The 12,791-nt window shown below is 44.0% G+C and overlaps 1 protein-coding gene across 2 annotated transcripts; it reads left to right on the forward strand.

Annotated features, from left to right (window-relative positions):
* The first annotated feature begins 5,511 nt into the window (after positions 1–5,511).
* Positions 5,512–11,973, forward strand: LOC145349842 (gamma-crystallin S-1-like). 2 transcript variants are annotated; one of them, XM_080198425.1, is made up of 3 exons: positions 5,512–5,529; positions 8,070–8,312; positions 11,698–11,973. In XM_080198425.1, the coding sequence occupies exons 1-3, from the start codon at positions 5,512–5,514 to the stop codon at positions 11,971–11,973; spliced, it is 537 nt and encodes a 178-aa protein (XP_080054551.1). The 2 variants fall into 2 exon arrangements, with proteins under 2 accessions (XP_080054551.1, XP_080054552.1); XM_080198426.1 differs by lacking the exon at positions 5,512–5,529 and adding an exon at positions 7,964–7,972.
* Positions 11,974–12,791: the final 818 nt, after the last annotated feature.

Here is a 12,791-nt window from a genome sequence, read left to right on the forward strand (position 1 = left end):
TTGTGCTTTTTGGTTGAATGTTACTTCATGTATGTCCACTAGTAAATCTCTGACATTCACTCACAGAGTGTTAGACTCAACTACCTTAATATAGTGAAAATGATGGGATATTTTATTTGGTTAAGAAGAAGAACCATAGAATTCCTACAATGCAGAAGGAGGCCATTTGGCTCATCCAGTCTGCACCAACTTTCCCCAAGCCCATCCCAATCCCTGTAACCCTAGGCTGCTTGAGTACGTACGATTCCAAAATTACGGCTGTAATCTTTTCTTTTACGGTTCTCTGTGGCACGGCACGGTGGAACAATGTTTAGCACTGCTGTCTCATAGCACCAGGGGACCAGATTCAATTCTGGCCTCAGCTGATTGTCCGTGTGGAGTTTGCACGTTCTCCGTCTGTCTGCACAGGTTTCCTCGGGTGCTCCGGTTTCCTTTCTCAGTCCAAAGATGTGTCAGTTAGGTTGATTGGCCACTCAAAAATGCATCTTAGTGTCCCAAGATGTGTAAGTTAGAAGCTTAATGGGGTAAATGCTTTGGGTAACTGGGAAGGGGTAGTCTTGTTAAGATGCTCTGGGGGAGAGTCGGTGCAGACTCGATGGGCCAAATGGCCACCTTCTGCATTATAGGGATTCTATGGTTCTCCTGATTTTCCATTTTGATTTCCCTCTGAACAAGTATAGTTTCATTATAGAATCGCAGGATCCCTCAGTACAGGAGAAGGCCATTCGGCCCATTGAGTCTGAATGGACCACAATCCCAGCCAGGCCCTATTCCCATAACAACACATAAAATATGTTATATATATATAAGAACATAAGAAATAGGAGCAGGAGTAGGCCATCTAGCCCTTCGAGCCTGCCCCACCATTCAATAAGATCATGGCTGATCTGTCGTGGCTCAGTTCCACTTTCCCGCTTTCTCCCCATAACCCTTAATTCCCCTATCAGAAACCTATCTACCCGCGTCTTAAATATATTTAGCGAGGTAGCCTCCACCACTTCAACGGGCAGAGAATTCCAGAGATTCACCACCCTTTGAGTGAAGAAGTTCCTCCTCAACTCCGATCTAAACTGCTCCCCCCTTATCTTGAGGCTGTGCCCTCGAGTCCTGCTATCCTTTCTAAGCGGGAAGAATCTCTCTACCTCGACCCTATCTATCCCCTTCATTATCTTATACGTCTCTATAAGATCCCCCCTCATCCTTCTAAGCTCCAACAAGCACAGACCCAGTCAATTTAGTCTCTCTTCATAGTCCAACCCCCTCATCTCCGGTATCAGCCTAGGGAACCTCCTCTGCACTCCCTCCAAGGCCAATATATCCTTGCGCAAGTGCAGTGACCAAAATATTCATCTATTTAAATGTTAAATGTTTGAGATTGGGTGAAATTAGAAATATCATGAAAGGTAATGAGAGTACTGGTGTTCTGTTTTTGGTTTTTGTCACAGATTGAGAAGCAATCACAACATTGTTCACATCCATTTTTGTACGGACTTCACAAAAAAAGCAGAACAAAGCAGAATCAAATGTTGCTGGTCACAGCTGGAATGTTTGCCAAACTCTTCATGCATTAAGCGTAGGCTTTGTACAGGGACACAATCATAAATTGCTGACAAAGACTTCAGTTCACAGGCTAAACAAATTATCCAGATGCAAAAAGGCATTTCTAATTGAACTTATAATTAGCTAAAACACGAGACAGTTACGTACTTAGATGACAAGGTGACCTTTTGGAAATTTGATGTGTGTAACACATGAATAGTGAGTCTGTAAATTTGCCAGAAGTCCAAGGCCGTTTTGTATTGATCGAATGTTAGATTGACCTTAATTTCAAACCTGAAACAGAATGCAAAATGGCAATTTGTAATTTGAAAAAATCAACGTGTAACAATTAATCATCAAATCAATAGTACTTCGTTCACATTTGTCAATACTCAGTCTGAAGACAAGGGCCAATGAACTAGTCTGCTAACTTAGCCTTTTGGAGCACGTTTGTCCAGAACATTTACTTTAATTAATGTTGCAGCTAAATGTGAAACCAAAGGAAAAGGTGAACATTTGCATAATTTAAATCGTACCAACAAATTTCTGCTGGAACGAGATCAGTTGAAAGGGAGAACGATTAGACAGTCTATTGATCTGTTTTGCAATATAAGCCGCAATTCTCCCAAAAGGGCTGAATTGGCAGGAAAACTGTTCTAGATCCTGACTGTTCGGTCAGTTTAGCTTCTCACCCGAATATCCCCACTCTGTGCAAAGCAGAACTCCCGGTCGTGAATATTGTTAAAAACCCAGGGGACGTTCGTGCCAGAGTTTGTCAGTTCCGGAATGCTGCACGTGCGCAGTGGCCCCGATCTGTCAGTCTCCCTGTTTGCTGGCCAGCCGGGGACCCCCACAATGCTGCCGCTCCAGCCACACCTCCCCCCACCCATGACCCGATCACAACCCTCACAACAATTCCTGGGCCAGCCCTGAACCCCCTGCCCCAGAGTGCTCCAATATCCAGTCCACCCCCTCCCCAGCAGTGGTGATCCTCCCTGGCAGACCCCACCACCACCCCCCCCCAACTCCCAGCAGGAGACAGGACAATCCCACCCCCCCCCACACCCCCCCCCCAATGCCCAGTGAGCAGTGCCAAGGTGGTCCCTGGGTATAGGCACATTGCCCCTGGGGCAATCCTGGGGGCACAGGCTCGCACTTCCAGGGTGCCCATGCCCAGGGAGCACCACCGCCCAACCCCTGGGGGCTCTGATTGCTCCCTCCTCATCCCAGAGGGGTCTCCCACTAGTTTCCCAAACGTGGGGAGCTACTCTTAGCCCTGCCTGAATTAAGTATTCCTGGCGGAGTGGGAGATTAATGGGGACTGGTACGTTCCTGATAATTACATTGAAAACATATTTAAAATACATTTTAAAAAGATTCAAATGACTCACCTGCCTTCCTGCCAGTTTCCAGTGTGGTCTGACCGGTGTCTGTTCGCTGGCTCTGGGAGAGAAATCCCGGATCAAAGTCAGCGACGTACATCTCCCACCGCAACCTGACAGAAACATTTGTGGGTCAGGATGGGAGAATCACGGCCATAGTTTCCCTATTTGCCCATTTAAAACATTGCCACAAATAGGAAGTAAATTTCACCTCTTTGTGCATTCCAATTACCTGTAAATATTGTGTGGATAATTGAGAAAAAGATTTAGAGATAGGATTAGGAAATTTTCTCGGAGATATCATGAAATTGTGTGACCTCCACGTAACATGTTTCATGCAATTTGACATCATGCCATTTAAATAGTATTAATTTAATGGCAATTGCCCTCAGCTGCAATCACTTTGCAACAATTTGATCTCAGATGCAATAATTTGTCATCATTTGATATCTTTTGTACCCAGAAGCAATCGCCTGCTGTAATTCTATTTCTAAGTTCACTGAGGCCTGATCAGTTAGCTATCAGAACCATGTTTGCGACGTCAAATCATCATTTCCAACTGTGATTATAGTCACCAATTCCAATGATAAAAAAAATGCGACCAAATACTCAGTCGGCGTTTCCTAGGTCCCAACCAATTATGTATACGATGTTTAAAATTGTAACCTCCAGCATCCTCATATAACATCACTTTCACGCCCCTCTCCCCTGCCATCACATCACCTATTGCCCTAACTAAACCCCTCTTATTCCCTTCTTTTCTCATTCCTCTTCCCATCTTTCCCTGCCCCTCTTTCTTCCTTCCACCCTTCCCCCATTGTTCCCCTCCCCTTTCTTTTCCCCTCTCCCCTCCACCTTTTCCCCTCTCCCCTCCACCTTTTCCCCTCTCCCCTCCTCCTTTTCCCTTCTCCCTCTCCTCCTTTTCCCCTCTCCCTCTCCTCCTTTTCCCCTCTCCCTCTCCTCCTTTTCCCCTCTCCCTCTCCTCCTTTTCCCCTCTCCCTCTCCTCCTTTTCCCCTCTCCCTCTCCTCCTTTTCCCCTCTCCCCTCCCTCTGTTGCCCCACTTCCTTCCTCCGTCAGGTTAGGAATGGGTTAACTGCAACTTTACAGTTTTTAGACCTAATTTGTATGTTAATTATTTAATAGTACTACCGGGATATATAAAGCCACCCCACCAATTAAAACCAGCCACCAACTGAATATCTCTGTACAGAAAGCTGGATGAAAATCTGAAGTTACATGTTTCTGGTCAGCCCTGTTGCAGATTTGAGGTGGGCATGGCTCCAATGAGCAATGATTTTTGAATTCAGGGGGTGTCATCAAGAGAGGTTGGGGACAGAGATACCACTGAGTGAGGTCAGTGAATCCCAAGGCCTAGAAGGTCAGTCAATTCCATGACCTGGAAGTTCAGTGAGTCCCGAGGTATACGATATGGAAACTGGTGGGAAGTGAGAGAGAAGAGTTTGTACATGGGTGGGGAGAGAAAAGGACAGATTTGCTGGCTGGAGGGAGGAGAGGAGACAATTTGGAGGTTGAACTGAGAACCAAAAGTGGAGATTAGCGGGAGAGAATTAATCATGAAGTACAAGAGAGGGGGAAGACCCTGATATTGGAGGTGGGGCAGAAGGATGGGAGAGTTTATATCCTGAGACTGGGGAGTGTTTGGACCCTGAGACTCAGGGGTAGCTGAGTGGAAGGTATAGACCCTGAATTTGATGGCTTTGAGTGTACTGTGTAGCTTTGAGCATTCTGGGTGGGTTTAGCCACACTGGAAGCTTTGATGTCAAATTACTTCCACATAAGAGCTTTGTTGTAATTGAGAGCATTCTGTACATCTCAAAGCTAACATGATGTTAAAATTTTCAGGTAGAAACACAACAGTGAATAAAATTAGCCAATGGTTCTCCTGTCCTTGAAGGAAAATGGCTAAAATATTCATGGGTTGGAGCTGGAATCCAGATGTAAACCTGCTTCACAAAACTTTCCAACCATTTGACAACAGATTAATTAGTTGTACCTTTAGCCAAACCACTTTGACTTTGTCTTTTCATTGGAACTCAGGGGCCCTCCATAAAATTGACTTAAATTAGTTAAAGCTTCCGTTATGAATACATTGGGTGAGACAATTGCCCTAACCTCGAGGTAAGCATTTTCCGTCTAACATTGGGTTCTCTCCTGTCATCTGATAAAGCCAGTAAGTTCATATTAAGACAGCATCCTCTGTACTCATGGCCTTCTGAAGACTGAAATGCATTCTATTCCTTGCTGCAACAGGGGAAATGTTCTCAAGCTACACTTACACGTGCACACTTTATGATGATGAGAGGCAACTGAAGACACAGACAGTAAATTGTAAAAACCAGCAGGATTCAAGGTGGACAGGGAGAGAATGAAGGTGAGGTGTTATTGGAGTGCATTTTTGCCTTGTTTTCCTCTTCCGCTTTATCAGACCAAGGGAGGATTTACAAAAGTCTACATGAAATCGAGGACATATACTCTAAAAAAAAAATGAACATAAATTTAGCATTTTCACCAGCTTTGTTGAATCTGCTTCTTAACAGGAAAGAGAACCAATGAACTGTTAAGACATAAATGACCAAAGATGTGCAGGTTTGGTTGATTAGCCATGCTGGCGAGACAATGGCCTGGTGATATTACCACTAAACTATTAATCCAGAACCCTCAGCGAATGTTCAAATCCCACCATGGCAGGTGGCAGAATTGGAATTCAATAAAAAAAGTCTGGAATTAAGAAGCTCTGATGGCTATAAAATCATTGTTGATTGTCAGAGAAACCCATCTGGTTCACTAATGTCCTTTAGGGAAGGAAATCTGCTGTCCTTACCCAGTCTGGCCTACATGTGACTCCAGAGCCACAGCAATGTGGTTGACTCTCGACTGCCCTCTGGACAATTAATTAGAGATAGGCAATAAGTCTTGGCCAACCAGCAACTCCCATGATCGAATAAAAAGTAAATTATCCCTTGGTGTCCCAAGTTGTGTAGATTGGGTGCGTTAGCCATGGTAAACCTGTAGGATTACAGGGATAGGGTGGGGGAGAGGACTTGGGTAAAAAAACACTGCCAGAGTCAGTACAGACTCGATGGACCAAATGACCTCTCCTGCACTGTGGGGATTCTATGATTTTATGACTGTTTCAACAGTAGATATGGAGAGAAAAATAAAACCAACTGGAGAAAGTATTAGTCAACATGTTCAAATCTATTACATTGTCAGCTAATTAAATGTATTGCAGTAAAAATGCATTGTCAGATGGAATATAACAGAGTGGGTTTTTATTTCTTTCATGGGAGATGGGCATTGTTGGCTGGGCCAGCATTTATTGCCCATCCCTCATTGCTCTTGCGGGTCCATTTACGAATCAACAACGTTACTGTGGATCTAAAGTTGTCGTCCAGACCAGGTGAAGATGGCCAATCTCCTTCCCAAAAGGGCATTGGTGAACCGGGTGTGTTTTTGTGATGATGTTTGCATTAGATTTTTAATTCCAGATTTTTACTCGATTCAAATCCCACCATTAGCCATGGTGGGATTTGAACCCAGGTCCCCAAAGCATTACTCAAAGATGTGCGGGTTCGGTTGGTTGGCTATGCCAGACCAACTCTCATGTTAGGGGATTAACAGGATAAATATAGAATCATAGAACGCTACAGTGCAGAAAGAGGCCCTTTGGCCCATCGAGTCTGCACTGAGCACAATCCCACCCAGGCCCTACCCCCATATCCCTACATATTATACCCATTAATCCCTCTAACCCATGCATCCCAGGATACTAAGGGACAATTTTTTAGCATGGCCAATCAACCTAACCCGCACGTCTTTGGACTGTGGGAGGAAACCGGAGCACCCGGAGGAAACCCATGCAGACACGAGGAGAATGTGCAAACTCCACACAGACAGTGACCCAAGCCAGGAATCGAACCTAGGCCCCTGGATCTATGAAGCACCAGTGCTAACCACTGTGCTACCGTGCCACCATAATGGAAATACCCCATATATTGGATGAGATTGTAGTTGGTAGAGACTTGGTGGGCTGAATGGCCTTGTTCTGCACTATAAGGATTCTATAATTCTACCCTCAGTCTTGGAGTGTTGGTCCAATAACAACACCATCATACCTCCACATAGGTTCAGCCTCACCCATTAGTTTGGTCTGCTTAGCCAAGCAATAGCTAGATGTTGCAGAATTTAAGTTGCTCACTATGAATATTCTCTACTCAACACTACACATATTGAAATGAAACCCTTTTAATATTTTTGTATCCTAAATATTCAGAAGAAGCAATGGAAACCATGTTTAAATGGTAACACTGTGGAAAATCTGCCAGATCTTTGTCTTCTCATTGATTGATGGAAGATTCGGTCTGGAGTATGCAAAGTTAAGCTTTTCTGGTGGGTTCCTAAATGAATTCTTAACAAAGGCACTCCACCTGCAGAGGGTGGCAGAGTGGTTAGTACTGCTGCTTCACAGGGAGAGAGATCCGGGTTCAATCCAGGTCACTGTCCGTGTGGAGTTTGCATGCTCTCCCTGTGTCTGTTAAAGGGGGATTAGCAGGGTAAATATGTAGGGTTATAGGGATTGTGGTCAGTGCAGACTTGATGGGCTGAATGGCCGCCTCCTTCTGCACTGAAGGGATTATATGATTTTAACTGGATGGCATATTAGCAAAGCAGCAATCAATCTTGATGGAATCAATTATTTTCTGACACAAATTGCACTAGTGCTGGTATACAAGATATATTTGAATAGTGTACATTGAAAGTAAAAGTTACATGTGTTAAACTGTGATCCCCGTATGAAGCTTTACAAGCGTTTAGGCTGAAATTAAATTGACAGAGGACAGCACTTCTTTAATACTGAACAAACATTTTGTGAACGGCCAGATTTTGCTGATATGCAAATTCGGGTCATCAAAATAACAAAGCATTAGATTACAGCGCATGATCTGGTTAGGTATATAAACCTGAAATTTCACACCCGTGTCATGTCCATCAGAGCCAGCTCTTTGGGTAGGAGTCCAAAATGGGAAAGGTAAGCTGGATATTAACTGTGAGGTTTAACAGCGAGTTGGTTTGTATCAGGGTTTTTTCCCGGTTTTAACGAACTAACTTTCCTCTTCTCGCTGCAGATCATTTTTTACGAGGCCAAGAACTTTCAGGGACAGTGCTACGAGTGCAGCACTGACTGCTCAGATCTGCACTCGTTCTTCAGCCGATGTAACTCTATCCGGGTGGAGAGTGGCTGCTGGGTGCTTTATGAGAAGCCCAATTACTCTGGATATCAATACATTCTGACCAGGGGAGAATATCCCGATTACCAGCACTGGAACGGATACAACGACAGTATTAAATCATGCCGTCTCATTCGCCACGTAAGTAAAACAAAATCGTGAGCCAGAGTTTTCAGAAGGCCCCCCCACTGATGTTTTACATGATTTCATTCAATTTGATTTATTATTGCCAGATTCAGTGAAAAGTATTGTTTCTTGCGCGCAATACAGACAAAGCATACTATTCGTAGAGAAGGAAAGGAAAGAGTGCAGAATGTAGCGTTACAGTCATAGCTGGGGTGTAGAGAAAGATCAACTTAATGCAGGTCAGCATGGTAGCACAGTGGTTAGCACTGCTGCTTCACAGCTCCAGGGTCCTGGGTTCGATTCCTGGCTCAGGTCACTGTCTGTGTGGAGTTTGCATGTTCTCCTTGTGCCTGTGTGGGTTTCCTCCCACAGTCCAAAGATGTGTGGGTTAGGTTGATTGGCCGTGCTAAGAAATTGCCCCTTAGTGTCCAGGGATGTGTAGGTTAGAGGGATCAGTGGGTATAATATGTGGGGGTAGGGCCTGGGTGGGATTGTGTTCAGTGCAGACTCGATGGGCCGAAGGGCCTCTTTCTGCACTGTAGGGTTTCTACGACCTACAAGGTCCATTCAAAAGTCTGATGGCAGCAGGGAAGATGTTAAATCAGTTAGAGATTGAATTAGAGCATTGTTTGAATGTTTGTAAGAGAGTTTTAAAACCATAGAACAAGAGTAAAAGTTAGAATTAGAGGGTAAGCTGGGAATAACTCAGAAGAAGTCACCACGCTCCCAGTGCCATCCTGGAATTCTACTTAAACACAAATCACCGTGGAATTATTACAGATCTGCATAAGATTTTACTGAATGTGCGTGACACTATGCTTTAGTAAGATTATAATTGATTTAAACATTGTCTAATTAAACAGGTTTCTATCCAGTAATGCTTTAACCTGCCCAGCCAGAGGCTGGAACATGAAACTTGCCACCACAGGGGAGAGTTGAAATGAGAAGCACAGATGAATTAAAGGAAAAGCTAGATGGAGAAAGGAGTTTAGGGCAAAGCAGATAGTGCTAGTGAGGAGTGGGTTGAGGCTCGTGTGGAACCGTGTAGAACATTTTGGACGAGGCTTGTTGCTGTCGTGTAAATTCTATGTCATTTTAAAAGATGTACTTGCCTTGGCATTTTCACCCATTGAGGCGGGATTTTCCGTCTGCGCTCTCCCTAAAACCTTTGTATGGTCAGCCTACATCATTGACTCCAATATAATTAAGCTTATATTGGGGTTTTATTCCAATTTTGAGCAAGTGTCTACATTATTGACAGCCGGCACCACTGTATTTATATAGAGCAGTCTTCCACCACCTCTCCACCCGTCCCACATCCCTCCCTCCCCGGTAGCGTGTTGTCTGGCCATGGAAATCAATAGCCATTGGCCGCAGATGGTACCACGCGTGACTGGCCTATCCCGCTATCAGGGGTCACCTTCCGCAGGACCAGAAGATCCCAGAAAAGGGTGGAAAATCCCACCCTAATAGTTAAGTAATAACTTCTATTACCAGTGGCGAAATACTCAATCCGCTATTTAGTTTACAAAATCAGCTACATGTTATTACAATCTAATCACTATTGTCCTGTGTCCAAAGACTTCACCCTACAGCTAATACAGGCCCAAGCCATGCCCTGACAGTGCCAGGGAGCAGTGTCAAGGATGTGCTGGGGATAGAGCCAGAGTGATGGTGAGGAGGGGAGAGGGAACATAAGAAGAACATGAGAAAAGCACAAGAGTGTTCCAGAGTCAACTCCTTTATGCAGGGGTGCTCTTTAAAACTGCGCCCCAAGCCTCGAGCTCCTAAGTTGCTGGCAGGGTGGACCAATCGGGGGCCAACCAGCCAGTGATACCACACAAGACTTGCCCCTTGATACTTTAATTCTAAGTCTTGCACTATACAGTGGAGAAAGCCACAGTGGCTGTCATCAACGCTGCTTTTCCTGTCTGCTATCGACCCTTGCTAATTTCCAGGAATCTCACCCTACGTGAAAACATATCCGTTCCAAATTTGCCCAATTTTCTGGATGAAGAACCTTGGTTCAGTGTTGCACAGGATTGGTGATGGCTTCTTATGAATGGCTAATTGTGCGGTTTAATCATCCACTGTACAAATTTCCCCCTGTCAACGTGACATTTTATCCCTACAAGTGAGTGAGATAAAAGAGTACCAAATAATTTTACAAAGTAATTAGTTTTACGTTTCACGTTTTCTACTCAAAAAGTGACAGTTCAAATGGATATTGGCTGGAATCCCCCCCACCTCAAGCTGTTCATGCCCCGCCATCGCTGCCAGTGAGAATTTGGCGCCCAGCCAAACTTCTATTCACTGCAGCGGGACTGGAAATCTCAGCAGCGGGTAGGGTCAGAGAATTCCCACTGCTGACTTTGTGTAATGGTGTAAAATAAGCGATAACAAATTGACCAATTTTCCCTCCCAATTTGCATCTGCATTGAAGTCAATAAATATAATCAGAAATGTAAAAATAAGAGGGCTTTTGATTCATGTTTCAGATGATTTCACGGAATCAAAATTATCCCAGTGAATTTTGACTATCTTAATCAGTGGCCTTGCTAACTTTTAAACTATGTAATAGATTTCATACAATTACATTTCATACTGAGGATAAAAAAATCAGTGTAATTTTCCATAACCAGGATGCAAGATAAATTAGGCAATGTAACAAAATGTGGGGATATAGAATGGAGTCACTGTTAAAGTTCTCCTAATTTTCTTTTCATTGAATCATAGAGTCCCTACAGTGCAAAAAGAGGCTATTCAGCCCATCAAGTCTGCACTGACAACAGCCCCATCCAAGCTCAATCCTTGTAACCCCATGTTTTTACCCTGCTAATCTCCCTGACACTAAGGGGCAATTTACCACAGCCTATCAACCTAACCTTCACATCCTTGAATGTGTGGGAGGAAGCCCACACAGGCACGGGGAGAATGTGGAGGAAACTCCACACAAACGGTGACCTGAGGCCAGAATTGAACCCTTGTTCCTGCAGCTGTGAGGTAATTGAAGGCAATTGCGACCCGTGGAGAATGTGCTGTTGATTCACCGGGCAGGATTATGTGGCCATTTCCTTAGGCGGGATCTTCCAGTCAGAGGCTTTAAAGTTTATTTATTAGTCTCACAAGTCAGCTGAGGATGCAAAACTGGGGAACTCGGACAGAAGCGGGACTGGAAAATCCCTCCGCCACCCAATGCTGGGCAGCTACTGCCAAACGCGTCATTGGAGGTTACTGAAAATCCCAGCCGCTAAACCAAATCTATCCATTACAATTGCCTTAAGCGAAAGGGTGCATATTGTATTTCTGTCATGTTGCCTAAAAGCAAATTAGCAAGAATTTAACTCCTTAAGATATTGGCAAATTATTAATTGTCATTTGCTCTGCTTTAAAACTGCAGGCAACGGGTGGTTTATACAAAATCAGAATCTACGAAAGAGCTGAGTTTGGTGGACAGATGGTGGAACTGACCGAGGATTGCCCATCTATTCACGATCGCTTCCCTTACCGCGAACTGCAATCCTGCCAAGTGCTGGATGGTGCTTGGGTCTTTTACGAACACCCTAACTACAGAGGGAGACAGTACCTGCTTGAGAAAGGAGAATACAGGCACTACACTGACTGGGGTGCAACCTTCCCCACGGTGGGATCTTGCCGTCGCATCATGGAGTTCTAGGATGTCCTGGCTTCCTTCTACCCCCCCCAGGATTGTATTTTAAAATCAAATAAAGTTTGAGAAGCAGCACATTTTGGTTTTTGAATCTTTTTCATATCGGACTGAGCGCACCTTACAAGCTTAAGCGTGGAATGTTAGCAGGGAAAGCTTAAAGCACAAGCTGACTGGTCTTTTGAAGCATTTACGTGTGAAAAAGCATAAGAAATAATCACTAAAATATTTGAATAAACCAAGGAACAATATTAACTGATGGAAACATGAAATCTAATTTATTCTAGGGTAAACTTCTTCTATTGATCAAGCAGATTTTAAAATTACCAACCCATGAAAAATTAGGAGGTAAAATGAAATCTTATTTGTTTTAAATCATTGAGAATTCAAAATTCAGATTTTTTTTTTAACTAAACATTTCCAATTGTAATGTCAACACTGACATTCATAAGACCATAAGATTGAGGAGCAGTATTAGGCTATTTGGCCCATCGAGTTCGCTCCACCATTCAGTCATGGCTGATATGTGTCTCAATCCTGCCTGTTCCCTGTAGCCTTTGACCCCCTTACCAATCAAACACCTTGCTATCTCTGCCTTAAATACACTCTCTGATTTGGCCTCCACTGACTTCTGTGGCTGTGAATTCCACAACTTTGCCACCCTCTGGCTGAAGAAATTCCTTCTCATCTCATTTCTGAAGAAGCCCGTTTACTCTGAGACTGTGCCCTCAGATTCCAGTCTCTTCTACCAATTGGATCATCTCCACTCAAATCCTAAGAATTCCCAAAGACAACTTATCATCCACTCGGTATACCTCCCATTGCAA

The sequence above is a fragment of the Carcharhinus amblyrhynchos genome, chromosome 11, assembly GCF_965287045.1.
Source record: "Carcharhinus amblyrhynchos chromosome 11, sCarAmb.v2.hapA, whole genome shotgun sequence".
Taxonomy (NCBI): Eukaryota; Metazoa; Chordata; class Chondrichthyes; order Carcharhiniformes; family Carcharhinidae; genus Carcharhinus; species Carcharhinus amblyrhynchos.

Coding starts and splice junctions, on each gene's coding strand:
- LOC145349842 (XM_080198425.1), top strand. Junction 8,313..11,697: donor CATGCCGTCTCATTCGCCAC/GTAAGTAAAACA, acceptor TTAAAACTGCAG/GCAACGGGTGGTTTATACAA.